General features: G+C 38.6%; 1 protein-coding gene across 1 annotated transcript in view; it reads right to left on the bottom strand.

The window, feature by feature from the left end:
* Positions 1-19,398, bottom strand: part of SYNE1 (spectrin repeat containing nuclear envelope protein 1) — a 375,888-nt gene that overhangs the window by 224,267 nt on the left and 132,223 nt on the right. Inside the window, exons 58-67 of the mRNA XM_048488624.1 lie at positions 18,706-18,849; positions 16,355-16,519; positions 15,761-16,078; positions 13,235-13,390; positions 11,622-11,792; positions 8,699-9,025; positions 6,233-6,385; positions 3,237-3,404; positions 1,331-1,507; positions 278-424 (exon numbers count right to left, since the gene is read on the bottom strand). Coding sequence (XP_048344581.1) covers positions 278-424; positions 1,331-1,507; positions 3,237-3,404; positions 6,233-6,385; positions 8,699-9,025; positions 11,622-11,792; positions 13,235-13,390; positions 15,761-16,078; positions 16,355-16,519; positions 18,706-18,849 — 1,926 coding nt within the window. The remainder of the gene's footprint in view (positions 1-277; positions 425-1,330; positions 1,508-3,236; positions 3,405-6,232; positions 6,386-8,698; positions 9,026-11,621; positions 11,793-13,234; positions 13,391-15,760; positions 16,079-16,354; positions 16,520-18,705; positions 18,850-19,398) is intronic.

Here is a 19,398-nt window from a genome sequence, read left to right as displayed (position 1 = left end):
AAATAAAACTGTGAAAATGTAAAAACTATGCAAAAAAGTTATGATTTCAATACACAGTACAACATCTAGCAGCAGATTTTAGTTGGAAATTTATGACTCCCTGCCAGAATTATACTGCACTCCATCTTGCATACTGCACTCTATTTCCTTTCTGAAGTTAGAAGAGTCACTACAGTATTTCAAGACCTTGAAAAACAAGGTATGTCTTCATAATGCATTTTGGACTTGTAACAATAAGCTGTGTTCTCAATTCTTTCCCAAAGTTCTTTCATTTTACCTGCTTAATAGCATCTGCAAGGCAAAAAGGTGGACAAAGACTTGGCTTTAACTCTGGCTGGACAGTAGAGAACCATGACTGGCACTGTTGAAGAGTATCTTGGTGGTTAACATGTTTCTGTAGTTCATGTTCCAAACTCTGGAACACCTACCCAAATAAAACAAAACATGAATCAAACAAGTAATATCTCTGGCGCCACTAATGAAAGTAAATCTTTGATTAAGATGACAGGCTGGCTGATTAAATGAGATGTGAACTACCTAAGATTTGGTAACAAATTCCAGAACAGTTTTATCTTTCAGTGCTCCCTCCTGATGAAGGACTAGAGTTGAGACAGTCTTGAGATTGATCCAGAAACTTCCGCTGGTGTAAAATGTGGATGCCCAATCCTTTTTGGGACACTGTGGAGGGCTTACATCAGATGCATTGGCTCCAGGTAGCATTTTAGTATTAATATTTCAAGGTTTTAGTGTTACTGTTTAAAGCACTATATGGTTTGTGTTTGTCATATCTGTGGGACTGCCTTGCCCTATATGCCCACCAAAGAGCATTACGCTTGGCAGACAACAACCTACTGGAGATCCCTGGCCCAAAAGATGTCTGGCTGTCCTGACGTGGCCTGCTGGAATGCTCAATCTAGTGAGACCAGGGTCCTGTGGGGTCTAGGGAGAACACTGTAATCTTCATGGTTCCCCCTTCATAGGATACTATATTTTAAGGTACTAGGTTTTTATTGTTCTGTGTTTTATTGTCATACTTGTATGTTGATGTGTATTATTACTGACATGTATAATTCTGATGTTAGCCACTCCAAGACTGTCATGATGGGGAGTGGTTTAGAAATGCAATAAATAAATTATTTTCAAATGCAAAGCTAAGATACATTAGATTCCACCTTTTCTCTGTTTAATACTATGCCATAGTTTAAGACATGTTTATAAATCCATTCCAGCATAGAGGAATCATAGAATCATGATTTGTATTTTGTTTAATCCTATTTGCTAGCACATTTTGCTTTGTTATCTGCTAAATCAGTGGATTTAAAAGACTTACTCTTTGAGCTGTGCTGCAAATAGCACAATAGCTGTCCCTTGTTCCCTGCTGTTGAGTTTCTATATTTTGCTTAAATTTTGTTTGGAGATGTTCTGCACACTCACTGATCAAGAGATCTCCTTTTCTTTTAAGACTGTTCAGGCGATCTTCAAAGCCAGCAATTTCTTCCATCATTGCCTTTAAAAAGTAGCAACAAACCATCATTTTACTTTAAAAAAAATCTTCAGCCTTTTTTTTAAAAAGCAAAAATTGTTTACTTACATTTTTCACCAAAGTCAATATATACATGATTTAGGGCTTCAACTGAACACCCAAGTAAGTGTTCTTTATTCTACAGTGTACTGTAGTGGAAAACTCTGAATGTAAACAGAAACCTACATTGGCATGCATTCAAAAGGTTATGTTCCTGGCCTGTACAATGTCCAAAAGAAAATATTAGTGAAATTAACAAGCATTTTCTCCTAGTGATACAGGTAGTACAGGGTTAGTCTTTATATTTTTTTTATTTTTCAAATTAAAATACTGACACCATTTTCCATATTTATAATTTCCTTACATACTGATAAATAATGAAAACAAATCCCAGAATGTGTACCTTTGAATAAATTACAGAATTTCTGACTGACAGATTTGTACTGAATGCAGGGTTGCCAATTTTCAAGTGGTAGTCGGAGATCTTCTGCTGTTACAACTGATGTCCAGGTGACAGAAATCAGTTCACTTGAAGAAAAAGGCTGCTTTGGAAGGTGAACTCTATGGCATTACACCCCACTGAAAACCCTCCCCTCCCCTCTCCAAACCCTGCTCTCCTCAGGCTCCACTCTCATCTCCAGGTATTTCCCAACCCAGAACAGGCAACCCAAACTGAATGGGAGAATTTACCAAAATGGAGGCTATAGCCCCAAAGAGAGGGAAACAACATTTTTTTAAAAAATAAATTCTTCCAGGTTTGCACTGCACCTTTTAAATAGCATGAAATAGGATGCTGTAAGAATATTTTTATTTTCCCTAAATTGAAAATATTTTCCCATCAAAAATTCCAAAGTTTCTTCAAATAAGTGAAGTAAGCATGATTACTATTGCAATACCGTATATACTTGTGTATAAGTTGAGTTTTTCAGCACATTGTTTTGTGCTGAAAAAGCCCCCCTTGACTTATACGCGAGTCAGCGGTATTTTAAAAAAATATCCTGGGTGGTATCATCAGGATAATCTCTTGCTGATACCAGCCAGGTTTGGTGATGTTTGGTTAAGGGTTTCCAAAGTTATGGATCCCCAAAGTGGGTGCCCCATCTCCCACTGTTTCCAATGGGAGCTAATAGTAGATGGGGCTACATTTTGAGGGTCCATAACTTTGGACCCCCTGAACCAAACTTCACCAAACCTGGGTGGTATCATCAGGAGGGTCTCTTAAAGATACTCTGAAATGTTGGTACTGCTAACATAAACATTCCTCCCCTAACCAAAAATCCCATTTTGAAGGATTTTAACTCTTGTGTTTTAGCTTGGTTGCTGGCTGAGCTAAGGTTTTTGTACTTTTAAAGTTATTGTTGAGACCATATTGTTTTTGTTGACTCCCTTTTCCACTTACAAAGCTAGTTTATTGTTTGTCTTTGAAATAAATATTCAAAAGCATTTAACCTACTGATGCCTCAATTAATGTAATTTTATTGGTATCTATTTTTATTTTTGAAATTTAGCAGTAGCTGCTGCATTTCCCACCCTCGACTTATACGCAAGTCAATAAGTTTTCCCAGTTTTTTGTGGAAAAATTAGGTGCCTCGACTTATATGCAGGTCGACTTATACACGAGTATATACGGTAACTATGATTCTATAAAGGAGATACATAATTATTTGAGATTTTTTTCTATGTAAAAGTCCATCTGTGTCTCATGTAGACTTACCTTGTGGTTGGCTAATTGTTGAGTTATAACTTCTAGATTACTGATCTCCATTAGGTCAGGGGCGACCAACCTGCTTGACATCTGTAACAACCACTTTTCCACATCTTGTAAATCACTATTGTACTCTTCATGTTGTTTTACTTTCACCTCCAAGCTTGCAACATGTGCCTGCATGTTCACAAGAAAATCAGTTACTATTTTAAAAGCTGCAGCATCAGAGTAATCTCAAAGTAGTATTTAGAGTTATATCTGCCTTTTTGCGAATGTGACTGCATAACTTGCATCTGTCTCATCTTGCTGATAATCAACATGTGCAAGATGTGCAATAATTAAGAATGAACATTATTTCAAAAAATAACAAATTGGCTTCTCTTGAGAAAATAAATCTTCAAGAATCTGGCTATAGTTAGCTGCACTGAATATTCATCTGCAAAGATTTCAAGGCAGATCAAAAACGACTGCTTCTGTTTCAAGTTGTTTCTTTCTATAGTTTCCCTAGGCCACTGCCTCAACACGATTCATTCATCTGCTCACTACCATATTATGAGTATTCCGCATTGATTATGATTCCGCATTGTGAATGTGATTATGATAGAAGTCAAGTGTGGCTCAGACCATTTAGACAGAACGCTTCTGCGATGTGTTTTATCAGTTTGCTTCTGCACATCAGTAATATAAGTCTACAGTCCTAAAAACACTTTCTTGGGAGCAAGGCCAACTGAATAACTTGGAACTTACATCTAAGTAGTCCTATATATGATTGTTCTTGAAGAAACTGAAATTCGTATCTAACCAAGCATGACCTTATTTCAACACTGATTTTATAAATTCTCCTAATTATGCCTCAGTGGAAGAGACCACAAAGGCCATCAAGTCCAACCTCATGCCATGCAGGAACTCACAATCAAAGCACTCCTGACACATGAACATCCAGCCTCTGTTTAAAAACCTCCTTAAAAGGAGACTCCATAACTCTCCGAGGCAGTGAATTCCACTGTCGAACAGCCCTGACAGTCAGAAAGTTCCTCCTAATGTTTAGGTGGAATCTCTTTTCCTGTACCTTTGTGGCGTTCCTCTGCTCTGCAGTCTGGCTGCAAAATCCGCCCTCCGTCTCCTTTAACTGGTGGTGTTGTCCCTCGCCAGTGGGTCTCTGCCCTTGGGGCCTTTCTACTGCCAGTTGCCGGAATCTTTACAGGTGGCCGCCAGGGGAGGAGGTAGCAGCTCTCGCCGGTGGGCTGACTCTGCCTGGTTAATTCAGGCTGGGTTTCCATAGGCCCACGGGTAGAGCCAACTACCTTCGCGGAGAAAGCCGCCTTCCTCTTACTCTTCTGCGCTCAGGAACCTCCGCTTCGCAGTCCTTCCTCTCCCTAACTTCCTGCCTTCTTCCTCTTCGTCCCACGCCAGTTTTCCTTCCTGCTCTCGCGCAATTCCTCAAGGCACCAGCCTTACTTCTCCCCGCTTCTTTCCTTTCCTTGGGCCAGGTTCCTCCTGATAGGCTGTTCCTGGCCCTTCTGCTCCTGCCTGCCTGTTCCTTCTGCCGCTGCCGCTGCCGCCTGCATGAGTTGGGCGCTTGGCGGTTTCGCAGCTGCCGGGTTCCAGTAGCCGAGCTGCGGCATCGGGCTTCTGCCTGGCCTGCTACCTCACGACGCTGGGCCTCCTTGATCGGCTGCCGCCGGGTCCTGCCTGGCTTTACCTCCCGCTGGCTGTCCTGCCCTGGTTATGAAGTCCGGTGTTTCGCCGCTGCAGCCATGTAATTCTCGCGGACAACCTTGAATTCATTACTCTGTGTCCTAGTCTCTGAGGCAGCAGAACACAAGCTTGCTGCCTCACCAACATGACATCTCTTCAAATATTTAAACATAGCTAACATATCCCCCCTTAACCTTCGCTCCTCCACACTAAACAGCTCCCATGAATTCCAGATCTTTTACCATTTTGGTTGCCCTCCTCTGAACACATTCCAGCTTGTCAGTATCTTCTTGAATTGTGGTGCCAAGAACTGAACACAGAACTCTAGGTGAGGTCTGACCCATGGAGAGTACAATTACTTCCCTTGATCCAGTCACTATACTCCTATTGATACAGCCCAGAATTGCATTGGCTTTCTTGGCTGCCATATCACACTACAGATTTATGTTCAATTTGTGGTCTACATGGACTCTCAGATCCCTTTCATACATACTGTTCTCAAGCCAGGTGTCACCCATCTTACATCTGTACATTTCATTTTTCATTTTTTCTGCCTAAGTGAGAAAATTTTGCTTATCCTAAGAAATGCTTACTCCTGTTTGTGTGTTTTCTTAAAGATCATCAAAACAGGAAGCCCTTCTCATTAGGGGCAAAAGGTATCACGGACTATATTCCTTTGAAAGGATTGCTGAATATTTCTGATGGAAAAATGTTTCCTCTTAAATAAACAGCCACTTTTGTTTTTTATAATATAATAATATATTTTTGAACTCATTTTAATATGCAAAAATGCTTTACAGTCAATCCTTGTAAATATTTTGTGAAGTGCTCCACTTTTCAGCTTATTAATAGAAACTGTGACCCTTCCAGTAAATAACCCGGCTGACCACATGGCTGAGTTGAGCTGAAACTCTAATAAACTTATAGTTCTAATTCAGACTCTAGCAACTTTACCAAACCTTGGGCTTCTCAGGGGAGCAAGTTGAGAGAAGATGATGACTCAGAAATTAATTATTTTTAATGTATTAGAACAACAGATTGTTAGGAAAATTACCTAATTATTTTAAATTAATTGGGTTAAAAAGCAAAAGTCCAAGAAGAAATTGTAGTTGAAGAAATTTTCATCTAATTCAGTAATACTCCTTTGGTGTAGGCATTTCACTAACTGTGGTCACTCTGTCTCAAGAAGAGAATTTATATCTTATTTCATATGAACTTACAACTGGCAGTTTATGGTGAAGGTCTAATATCACCTAAAACATTTTCTGGGATGAGGCGAATCTTTTCTAAAGAACCATTCATTTTACCTTTGCTGTATTGCAGAGGTCCTGGTATTCAGTTTGAAGTTTCTGAATGTTCTCTGCTAAGTTAACATCATGCACCAGTTCAAGGAGGCATTCTCCTTTTTCCTTCACAGATTTTATTGACGGTTCATGGGACAGCACCATCTGCTGGACTGACTAAAATGAAAAATTCTGTCAGGAATGTTTTCAAAATTTTCTTGCATCTAAAATGGGGGGAGTTGCTTCCTCCTTGTATTTTGGGGGAGAAAAAACTAATCAATGTATCACCCTTAACCAGTGCTCCCATATGAAATGCCCTGCAGCAAAATATGGGTCATGGAATCTCTGACAGCATCACTCTTTGTACTACTGAACTCAAAATTCTAGACCAGGCGTCCGCAACCTGCGGCTCTCCAGATGTTCATGGACTACAATTCCCATCAGCCCCTGCCAGCATGGCCAATTTGGAGAACCGCAGGTTGCAGACCCCTGATCTAGACCCAATTGGTAAGGCAAGAAACAGGATCACCCATAAATAAAAGGTAGGGATTTCTAAATATTCAAAGGAATTCCAGGGGATGAACAAAATAATAGTTTATCAAATAACCCCCCACCCCCCAAATTTGCCCAATGAAAACTAAACATCTTCAATGTTCTCCAGGAGCAATGAATAGTGAAGAAAGTTGAATGTCAATTAAAACACACACACACACACAGGTGAACTCTGAGATCATTGCCTGGAATGTGGAAGAAAAGAAATCAGCACTTCAGAGAAATTGTGCTACAGGTTTAGATTATACAGACTCAGGCCCCTTCCACACATGCAGAATAATGTACTTTCAATCCACTTTCAATGCACTTTGCAGCTGGATTTTACTCTGCAGAATAGCAAAATCCAAAATAGCAAAATCCAGAATAGCAAAAATTGTGAAAGTGGATTGAAAGTGCATTATTCTGCATGTGCGGAAGGAGCCTCAGGGATACATAAAGAGCATTCTAGCCTTCAAGTTCAGCAGTCTTATGCAATTCTGACAGAAAGGAGATATCCCCCAAGTTTTATCTTACTCCCTCCCATGGATCCCTTATGTGGTCCATACTTGTGTCACTAACTAGGAATTCATGAAAAGAGGTCAAAGCTGTTGTGAGCGAACAGAAGTTCAGCACAGATGACCTCAGGATGCTCAAAAAAAGAATGAGAGAAACTAACATTAATGTTGGGGATTATTTCTATACGCTAAGAAAGATATCCACATACAGGCTATACTTCCTAAGAGAATACTTAGTTTTTAAAAGACATTTAACAGTACATGCATATGATACAGAAAGGTTTTAAAAAGCAAAGATAATTGGAGGCCAATGTGGCATGTCATTCATTTTTTCGCAGTAGCAAAGGCAATTTTGAGTTCATGTGCATGCACAAATGAATTTTAATTAGGAAAATGGCATAGGGAAAAGCATATTCTAGCACTTCTTTTCTGAATATCCCCCCCCCCCCAAACTACTTAGATCTTTAAAAAAAACTTGGAATCTTCTGGAGTCTTATGCTTTTAGCCTTATGTACGATCACTGGAAAAAAAAAACCAGGATGTTGAAATTCTATTCATTTGCAATCTTCACATTAATCGGAGAGAAAATAATTCACTGAAATACATTTTACAGAAATACTGGCTTTAGGTCTGTACTACATATGACCCAATCTGAGACACTTCATCACTTTAAGAGAGTTATAAAGGATTTTTGTTTCATGGGGGTTTAGCCCCTTCGTCACTTTAAGAGAGTTATAAATTAATTGTTCATGCTTAATTGTAGATGTTTAATCAACAGCATTTGATGGCTGGGTAAAAATGAATTGAAATATTTGTTATTATGCATCATTACAGCTCCAGAAACTACATGGGCAGCTATAATCTATATAAGAAAGCTGATGAAGGGACTAAGACCCCACAACATGAGACTCCTTTGAGAGTGATTGGTGATCTCATTCTCCAGTCCCTTGAATTGTGTGATATGGATCCCTGGGATCGTACTGTTTGGTATGAATGGACTCAAGATGTAGTGTACCATCTCATTTCATGTTTTGCGTCACTGGCCAGTGAGGTAAGTGCAAACTTCTACTGTTTGTAGCTGCACATAAGTACATGGTTTTCTGAACACCCAGATTGTGAGGGTGTTGATGTTTGTTTATTATGGGTAATTAAAATTTCCATGTCTGTTACATATTTTTATAGGGTTCAGTGTATTTTTGATGTTTATGGTTTAATTGAACCCATGCTTCATATTTCACTTATGTCATAAGCTGTTCAGCGTTGCTCACAAAATGTGCCCCTATTCCATGTTTATGCTCTTACATATAATATTAGGAATGGATATTTAGCAAGTTAATATGAACACACATACATATCAATTTGAGCTATCAACAACTGAAAATTCTATTTAAAGTTTTCTTGTTCAAGCATTTACTTATTTTGTATTTGATCACATTCTGCTTACCTTGTATTTGGACAACTGTGCCTTTTTCTCATATAACTCCATTTTGAGATCAACTGAAGTGTGAAGTATGATCTGATACTCTGACAGCCATTGAGTCTGTGCTTTATACTTATCTAAAAATTCCTTTGCTAAGTGGAGAGATTTTGCTAAGGCTGTGTGCTCCTTCCTGATAGAGCTGGTTATTTCTTCAAGTTTCTGCACACAATCACTGATCTCAGTCTTTAGTTCTTCAGCTTCATCTCCCTCCATGTATTTAATAGCTCTCTCTCCCTTTTCACGAGCAGATTTCAGCAAATTTTGACCAACATCCATGTCACTCATGAGGTCCTGCATACAAAAAATATAGTTTGTTTATATGACTGAGGACAATTACTGAACCCTTTGTGCAAATTTAGATATATTCCGATGGCAGAGATATCACTTTACTGAAGAGATGTTTAGTTTGCTCAAGTGCAAAGTTTGTTTCTAAGCTAATTTATTCTGTTCAAGGCCACATATATGCACAGTCTGTTCACAGGCATTTAATATCTATTACAAAATCCTGCTAACAGTCAGAAGGGATACAAATGACATACCGGCATATTTTCTTCTGAATACTATGCTTCATAAAATGCAATCAGAACTACCGATGCTAGCAAAATGTGCAAATACTTGGTTCAGATTACAAATCAGTCCAGCTTGTAATGTTCAACTTATTACCATTCAAATGTCAACTCCATGAGAAGTACTAAATTAGACCAATATAAAATGAGCTTCTGCACATTCACAGAAATTGTTCTTAGGTCTTTTTTAATCTGAGCCAAAGGAAGTAGTTGTAATTCAGACATGGTTAGGCAAGTACTATTTAAGGGAGATTTCTACAGTTCTACCATATAGCTGGTATGCCCAGGTAGGAAAAGAAGCCATGCAGACCATGTGCCTTTCTAATCAAATTCTGGAAATCTTCTCAACCCCTAGTCAATAAGACTATAGACAATTTATTATTATGGGTGCTGTGTGGTTTCCGGGCTGTATGGCCGTGTTCTAGCAGCATTCTCTCCTGACGTTTCGCCTGCATCTGTGGCTGGCATCTTCAGAGATGCAGATGCAGGCGAAAGGTCAGATGCAGAACCACACCCAAGTGATTCCGGCCGTGAAAGCCTTCGACAATACAATGTATTATTATCTCTGTTTTCCTACTGGTAGACTTTATTTCCTTCTTTTAAATTCCCCTCAGCAGAAGAATTACTCTTGAAGTCTAATGTGAAATATATTTCTATTTCACGCAGAACTTCGTAGTATTAGTTTTTTTGATCCTCAAAACAGTTTCCAAAAGCCCTAGTACAAAATACATTTATGGTTTTGTAGCACACTAGACATTACATTTGAAGGGGCCTCTTCTTATTTATTTGTTTTATGCTGCTTATTAGTTTTGCAATGCAATCCTCTGCAAAATCACCCTAGTCTAGGCCTGCAAAAAAAAAAATCAGTGGGCTTAGACTGGAGAAACTCTGTACAGCATTGCACCATTAGTTCTTTAAAAGCTGGACAATAAAATAGCTGAACCTATAAATGACTTTTTAAAAGTAACTGGCTATGAAGCTGCCTGAAATTGTTCAAAATGTCACAGAAAGAATCACCTATAAAGCTTCCTGAAATTGAGTGGAGAATGGTTTTTCACATTGTGGTTGGGTGCCTTTGTGGGCCACAATGGTATGTTATGAGTAAGAGTGGTATGTTTGGTAATAAGTATTTGTAGTGTGTTAGAATTAGGCAATAGTATGTAGTGGTTGTCTGTTAGGTATAGTGATAAGTGGATGTTTAGAAATTACACTAGCACAATAAATGCATTGTGCACTTTATATTGAGGCTTGTGTATTAGTGGGATATATCTTTGCGTTTTGGCCATAATTATCTTGCCAATCAGTGGTGAGCACATTACGAACAGAAGGAAGAAGAAGAAGAGTTTGGATGTATACCCCCCTCCTTTTTCTCCTGTAGGAGACTCAAAGGGGCTTACAAACTCCTTTCCCTTCTCCACTCACAACAAACACCTTGTGAGGTGGGTGGGGCTGAAAGAGTCTGTAAAGCTGTGACTAGTCCAAGGTCACCCAGCTGGCGTGTGTAGGAGTGCACAGGCTAATCTAGTTCCCCAGATAAGTCTCCACAGCTCAAGTGGCAGACCGGGGAATCAACCTGGTTCTCCAGATTAGAGTGCACCTGCTCTTAACCACCATGCCACTGCTGCTCCTAGCAGGTAAATGGGAAAATGGGTTGATGGCAAATTTGGGTTTGCCTCATGTGTAAAATAGACATATGGGTATAAACCCTGTTATTCAGTAGTAATTTATATTTGTAAATAATAACAATGAATAATAACACATAAACTTGTTTAATGTTAACAATTTAATGTTAACTGTTGTGAGATTCTTGCGTTTTATGCTGGGCAGAGGGAAAGTAACAGAGTTACTTTGTAAGTGGATACCATTTTTAAAAATGTAAGAACCACTAGTCTAGAAAATGTAACAGGCATTTTACATTCGGCTTTTAAAAAATGTGGTCATATTAAGCTGCTTGCCACGTAGACTGTCCATGAGAAATGTCAAATAGGATATACCATCTTGATTCTAGGATGAAAAAAACCATTATTCATTATACCAGTAAAAAAGGTCAATGTGCCTTTATACCTTTTGTTCCACTTAAATGTTCATGGGAATATCAAAACAGTATAATTGCAGAAGAGTGACTGTTAAAACAAATAAGTCTCCAAATAGCCCAACGCAACCTGAAATTGTAGCCTAGAATTTAAGATCAGTAGCATGCAAATATATTGATATTTCTCAGCAAATTTATTTTTTTGAGCAATGAATTTCAGAGATATCAGTAAGTTATTACTTTCAAAGATGGCATCATTACACAGTATCATAGAGCTCCCATGCTGTACCTCAAGTTTTTGCATTTTTTTCTCCATTGCTGCTTTATCAACTACATCAGATTTTGTTGCCACATTTCTGAAATTCCTCAGAGTAGCTCCAAACCAATTTCGGTAAACACTAAGAGCCAGCTCTGATTCCTCCACACTTCGAACTTCTTCTTCAATTAATTTTATTTGTTCCTGAAAACACAATATAAAAAGACACTGATAGTTTTATACTGTTTTATACAATTTTTGGTTTTTTATAAGCCATAGGAGACATTTTTAAAAAATCACAATATTTTAAAACCAGGGGGAGATCATTTTACTTTTCCGGGATATCCACTGCTGATTTTACAGCCCAATCCAGATTAGGGGTGGAGGAGGGTTGAACAGCCATTGAAATTGGTGCAGGCTCATGACAATGTGTTTGCCCTTGTGGCTGGCGTGGTACTTATGATGGCTGGGAGGGCAAATAGGAAGGTCCACAGTGCTCCGCTGAGCTCTGGGGTGCTCAACCAGTTTCCAGGTGCCACTTCCAGAGTTGTGTCAACATAACATGGAGGCCAATGCAACTGGGGGGTGTTCTTGGAGGCAGAGCCAATATAAGTCAGCTACCACCAGGGTTTGGCCCTGAGAACACCAGAGGCAGGGTAGAAGGACTTACGCAAGCTGTTTTCCCCTATGAAGGGCTTTCAGGGCTTCTCTGGCTTCTCCTGCCTCCCTGCACCACCTGGAAGCCCTCTGGAGGGGGCTGAGTGGCAGCAATGCCATATTCAAACAGGGAACCTTCAAGGGGAGATTACAACCCAAGATTGCTGAAATTGAATTCATTTATAAATTCAAAACAAGGGACACCCCCCTCCCCCAAGGATGAATAGGGACATAGGATTCTTATCTCATTACAGGTGTGATTTTCTCTATTTCCCATTTCCATGTATACTTCTTTGCTCTAATCAACCTGACTCCATCTTGCATCGTGACTCCAACCAGTTCTTCTTTGTACCACTCCTCCACATTCTGAACTGCATATTATTTCTGATGGATCTTCATTCTAATTTGTGCCAAATTGTTGAAAGTCTCTACCTTGTAAAAAGCTGTTGGTCTTTTGCTTCTTGGCTCAAATTTTGTTCTATTACTACAGGCTAATAAGGCTAATAAGGTGACTCACCTGAAACTTCCTTAATTCCTCCTGTGTCCCCTCTGAGTCCCTCCCCCAGTTTTTATTATGTTCTATATCTGGTCACAGGTACTAATATGTTTGTGCCCATTTCGGTTTTTAAACCTACACTGAATTTTTAAAAACAACATCTGCATGCACTTTTCTCATTTCATAGGAAAAATAGGTAACTTGAAAACCATAGTAAAATAAATGGAAGGATTCAGTATTACAGATCAGAACTGAAATTGAAAACAATTACTGTTCATAATTTGTGTATGTTTTGATATTGCTCCATACAAACTAAGGCTGGTTTTAGAAACATTCTATTAAAATCAGAGGTAGTTTTCAGAAGAATGGATTGAGGCATTCACAAACAATGGTTAAATATTTTGTATCCGTGAAACACTTGTGCTAATGAAAAACATGTTTCTTGTAATTAACATTCCATAATGATATTTTTAAAAAATGTTTCACTTCTCACCAATACATGAAGGATAAGAGCTTGGTACCGAGAGGCGAGGTGTGTTGCTTGCCTTCCCATCCTACTGGAAGTATGACTCTCCTCTAGGATCTGCTGGGCTAACAGTCCAACTTCTTCAATTTCATCTTTATAGATTATAATTTCTTCATGCCATTTCTGAGTCAAAGAAACGAAATGCTTGTAACCACTGCTGAGTATCATAAATTGTGGTTTAGAGTCTTCAAATCGAATCAGAAAATTATACATCTCTCCTATGCAATAAAAACGTATACTTTTCACACTTTTATTCAATGGGAAAAATATGAACAAATTAAGTGCAATCTTATGGAAGCTAGAGATGTGAAGGCCTGTAAATCAAACTGGAACAATTCCGATATTTTTCTCTCCAGATTTTTAAAGGCCTTTTTCAATGCCTCTGACAGAAAATTGGAAATTTGGGAGGCCTACTAAGACAAGGTGGGCACATTGTACATATGTACAGTTCTTCATGATGAATTATACCAACCTACAAGCAGTGTGAGGATACTGACCAGTCATTCTTGGAACCTCAGAGCAACAGACAGAAACCCAAGATCTCGGTGATCAATTCTGAGCTCTCCATGGAGAAAGTAATAGCAAGTCTTGCCTATGCTTGAAACAGTACCTCTTCTGAAAACCCTTTAGGATTAAGAATCAGTGCTGAGAGACTGGAGCAAAAGGGTGGACCGACGTGACTGTGTTGACTGGTAAAATAAAGCTCAGCAGACCATAAGTTGGCTGGTTGCCTCAGAACACAAGAAAAGGAAATTCCAACAACTTCAGCAACTCTCCAAAAACTACACAGGCTGAAGAGGTCCAAATAACCCCAACTAAAACCCACAAAACTCTCTTGATAAGTAACACAGTTTACAAAGAGCCACTGAAAATTTCAAGGTTCTGTTAACCCAGGCCTCCAAAGATTTCACCTTTGAGGGTAGCCAGGGAAAGATTCCTTCACTCAGGCATAGGTAAGCCTTCAAAAGATTCTCCCAGGTCACAACCTCAAAGCTCCTCTCCTCCAAACAGACAGAAGGGCGGGGAGGGGGGCTTTCAGTCAGACAGGCTCCTGGAGCCGAAAAACTTCAGAGCTGATGAAAGAAGTGCGTCAGGCTACGACTCAAAACTTCTCCCTTCAGAACTGAAAGACCTTCAATGTCACAGAGACCGAAAAGGAAATGGAGTCCTTCCCTCTTACAATGTCTTTCAGGCAGGCAGACTGCAGCCAAAGCCTTAGAAAAGAGCTGGTCTGAATCAGAGGATCTTTCAGGCAGCAATTCCTGGTTTCTCCCCTCAGAGCTGACACAGTCAAGCAGGAGAAATGTGTCTTTATTCAGGCTGGCGCAAAGCCAAAGTCTTTGAAAATGGTCAGTGAATCTTACGTTCTGTGAGATCACCCCTCACCAAGAGGGGGAAGGGACCTTAATTCAGGCTGGTGCTTGAAAAAAAATCTTTGAAAAAGAGCTTTTTGGGTCCAGCTCTACTCGATCATGCCTTCAGGGGTAGACTGGTGACAAAAAGAGTAGGCAGTTTTGCTGTGTGATTTCCCCAAGCAGATAAGGCACTCATAACAGGTATTTATCAGCACCATTTTAAAGCCACAGTTGACATAATCCTGAAAAGGCTCCTCTTGAACCATAACAATGAGGTGAAGAAAAACCAGAATAGCAATGAAGATTCTCTTTGTGCGGTGATCATATTGGCATGAAAGCACCAGGAAGAGCAGTGCTCCTCGTCTACTAGAAAGCCTTGGAAATCTTTTCCATGGTTGGCCGGTGCACGAGCAGTTCCAGTGTGGGACTACACAGAACCCTTGAAGATGAAAACATGGTTTTCTTCTGTGGTTTCAAAATTTCTGGAAATGGTGCATTTCTCCTAGAAGCTGATCCTAATTAATGCAATCATTTATGAGTAGATTTGTCTGTTTCAACAACTTGCATTCATTATCCACTAATACACAGGTCAGATCTCCCATACATACACACACACATCATTTATTCACTTCTTTCATATTCAATATTCAATTCTCTCATTTTCACTGAGTAATCTCACTCAAACACAAACACAAGTCACAGGGTCTGATCCAGAGCAGGATTCCTACAACTGGATAATGGATAGATCATTATAACTGATACCCTTTCCCACTGATTCCCTGGAAGTCCTTGTGCCCCAGGAGCAGCACTCCAGGTATTATTTTGGATTAAAGTAGAGAGAGACAGGGAATAAGTCAATCAACATAAATCACTGCTTGATCCAAGCCAGATTTGCACACATACACATGCAAACACCACTCCCTCTCTTGTATTTGTTTCCACATGCAGACCAACCAGATCTTCATGGTCTTTTCATATCTCTGTATGCTTTCTCATCAGTGGCATACACTTTTGGCCTTAAGCCCTAAGTCTTGGAACTTTAATTTCTTAGCACTTTGAATGTTCAATAGGGTTCAAATTTAGTGTCAGATCTACATAAATTTGTTCACTATAAATGCCCATCATCCCACCTCATTACCTTCATTTGCTGTAACTGCATCTCCTTTGTAGCTCTATCAGACTGACGGCCAGTCCTAATATTAACTTTTCCCTCCAAGGTTTTCAGCCAGTTATCCACCTTCATAAACTTGTCTTCCATAAGCCTCAGTTTGCTAAGGGTAGTATTTAATTGTGTCCTCACTTCAGAAAGCTTCTGTTGATAAATAGTCCAGTCTTGACAAACAGACTCTAATAATCTTTCTTCCAGATGTGGTATACCACATGGTATCACTTCTTCTCTAACTTGCAATGCTGTGTTAAGCAATGCTTGTCCTTCTACACAATGCACCTGTAATTCCTGGAAATAAAAAAATATTAGCATTACTTGCTTCATTCAGTCTCTGTTGATATTCCTTAGGTACTCTGGTCATAAATTAAGAGCTTTAAGAGCTTTCTATAGACATATAAACCAACCACTGCAGTTTCTGGGGATATATTTAATATCACTTAAGTTGACTAGAAAGTAAATATAACTATAAACTTATACAGAACAATGTTTCATATGCCTCTGCAAATATATTTCTGATAGTCTTTATATGGAAGATAATTTTTGATTCAGTATGTAAGAAACTACCTGGAGTTCCCTGAGCGTTGCTTCATGTCTGTCTGCATCACCTTCAAGGTGGGATAAACAGTTGAGTTTTTCCTGTTCTTTTTCTAGCCAAGCTTCAAAAGCCTTCAGATTTTTTTGGTATTCATGATGCAAGTGAACACATTCCTCAGCTTTACATATTGCCTCCTGTTATTAGAAAAATCTCATTAGTGGAGTAAGAAAAAAAGATCTTTGAAGTAGAACCAGCTTGAAATGTCTGGATCTCCTTTTCTAACATAAGAGAGCTCAAGCGTAGGATTGCATGAAGTGTTTATGAATCAAATAGCTGAGATATCAATATACCATGTACATTATGATATGTAAATCTGCCTTCTAAAGTTAAAAGTTGTTTAAGATAAAAAATAGTCACTCTGGAATATATGCTTCAAAATTCATGAACAAAGTAGCAACAAATGCTCCTCTCCAAATATTCTTTGGGAATCAAGCTTGATATGGCAAAAATATCCACGAAGAGTATAACTCACGTTATAAAATTACTTAGCAGCTCTGTGCAACTGTTTGGAAGGCTTCTAGGAAACAGTGGTTTTTTTAAGAGTGTTTTTTAAAAGAGGAATAAATTCAGTATCTTTTCTGAAGTTGCGGTTTGCTCATTAGAGGATCAAGACAGAATAGCACCTTTTCCTCCTAGGACTGCCAACTGCCAGGGACTGCCAACTGTCTATATTAAACTGCTATTGAAGGGAGAGGATTTTTCCCAGGTCAACTGGCAGTTCTATTTCCTGCTAGGTAACTAGGTACAGAATTCAAATGTCATATATTACTGAAGAGGTATGGGAGGAAAATGTTAAAATGCCCTCTGTCTCTGCAACCATTTTCTAGTCTTTAAAGCTTCCCTTTTCGTTGGAAGGGAGAAGGATTCCACTGATACTACATGCAGATGATATGGCAGTACTGTATTTTACTAAAATAGGGTTAGGTAGGATATTAAATAAACTGGCTGGATATTGAAAGGAAAACAAACTAAACATTAATTTTAATAAAACCAAAATAGTAGTATTTGGGAGGAAGGTTAAAGATACATAAATTGCAATTTTTCGGCCAACAAATTGAACAAACTTCTTTATTCAAATACTTGGGAGTTACTTGGGAGTTTTCAAGTGTCTCTTTCTTGGAGGGCTCAAATAAGGGAAAAAGTCGTGACTGCAGCACGCTCTACAAACTTACTCCTAACATTCTACTATAAAGGTGGCCAACTGACTCCCCCGATCCTTAAAATATATAATGGTAAAATAATTGCTCAGTTATTATATGGAGCAGAAATTTGGGGTTGGGGATCAAGTTTAATCAAGCAATTAGAAATAATTCAAAATAAATTTCTTAGGAAAATTCTTGGCCTCCCCCAATCTACTCCAGCTTCTTTGTTGCGATTGGAGACAGGGGTGCCAACTATTAGAACAAGAACTTAGGCTACTGTTATATTATAAAAAGCTGGCTGGTTTACCTAAAGAACATCTGGCCAAACTTTGTCTAGGGTTTAGAAAGCACATTAAAACTTGGTTGGACCATTTAACTGCCTTAATAAATAGCTATGAGATTCCGTCCCTTGAAACTATCTTGGTATGGGAGTCAAGTAGAATTAGAGACTGGTTATTTAATAAAAACTCCCAACAGGATATAGAGAGTGCTGCTAACACGAATTTTGCCCCTTGGTTTTCAAAAATTAAGAAACATAATAATCAGGCTCTTTATCTCACAAATTTAACAAATCCAAATTTAAGAAAGGATTTCACAAGCCTAAGATTCCAATCTTTTCCATCAAACTATCTCTTTGGAAGATACAATAAGAGCTCAAAAGATCAATGCATATGTGACTGTGGCTTAGATCAGATAGAAGATGTAATGCATTATATCTTGTACTGTCCTATGCATTCTCATATCCGGAATTGATATCTTAAAAATATTTTAGCAAAATTATCAGGTACTGAGGAGAATAAAATGTGTTTTATAATGGCTGATGTCTTCGAGGATGTCACATGCAACGTAACCACATTTATGTTTCTCTCATCTAAACTTAGATTGCAGAAAGGTTGTAGTATAAAGGCTAAGTTGCAGTCTGCAAGATGGTACAAATTTCTTAGCTCTTAGGGTTTTGTTCTTTCATTTGTATATAAGATTTAGCTTTAAATTGTATGTGTTTTATTTGCTGATTTCTTATTGCCTTAATTTGAATGGCCTATGGATATCAAATAAAGATTGACTGATAGTCTTCAAAACTGCTATATAGTTTACTAAGAACCATGAAAGACCATAGTCACAGATCGAATGATTTCACACAAGGAGACAGATAGTAGTGTTGTGAAGTGAAGCAGTACCATTGTCCTGTCTTTGAGAAACTGGTATCTTTCTCGAAGGTCCTGAAGTTCAAGCTGAGTTACATAATGTTCAGTCATGCTGATGCCTTTAACTTCAATTTTGTCCAGCAGCACACTGTGACTAAACACTTCTTCTTTAAGTAACTATAGAACACAAACAAAAAGTTGACAATATGACTCATACAACAGGAGTTATGCAGCTTAGTTGATCCTGAATTTTGTAATAGTTTCTTCACAAATTGAGTTTGTCAAGCATACATCTAAAATGTGAATGAGGCAAACTGATTTTTAAAAACATTATTTATTATACAGGCATACTGATCAGAAAGCTAGGATTGGCTACAGCTCCTTGTAAAACATATCCCAGTGGCAAAGTTGAATTTATGCAATGTAGCAAGTAAAACAGTCTGCAGGTAAACACCCTCTGAAACGGGATTTGGTCAATTATTTCCTCTCAATATAAATTTCCTTCTGATCCTGGTCATTCATCAATGACGAATGAATGAATAATGTAGACACTGTAATTCTAGTCTCACTGGTGGATTCCGCACAGCAGAATGTTTTGAGCACTGTCAGAAAGATTACATTCATCCTGCTTCTTTTCTTTAACAAATTCTTATTTGAGGTCTGTTCACAAGATTTTATACTGCATATTCTATTTTTATGTAGTATGTCACTATAATGGCACTTATA

This window comes from Sphaerodactylus townsendi, linkage group LG01 (assembly GCF_021028975.2).
Source record: "Sphaerodactylus townsendi isolate TG3544 linkage group LG01, MPM_Stown_v2.3, whole genome shotgun sequence".
NCBI lineage: Eukaryota > Metazoa > Chordata > Lepidosauria > Squamata > Sphaerodactylidae > Sphaerodactylus > Sphaerodactylus townsendi.
Note: the sequence above shows the minus strand (reverse complement) of the source record. Positions and strands in the feature narration are given on the sequence as shown.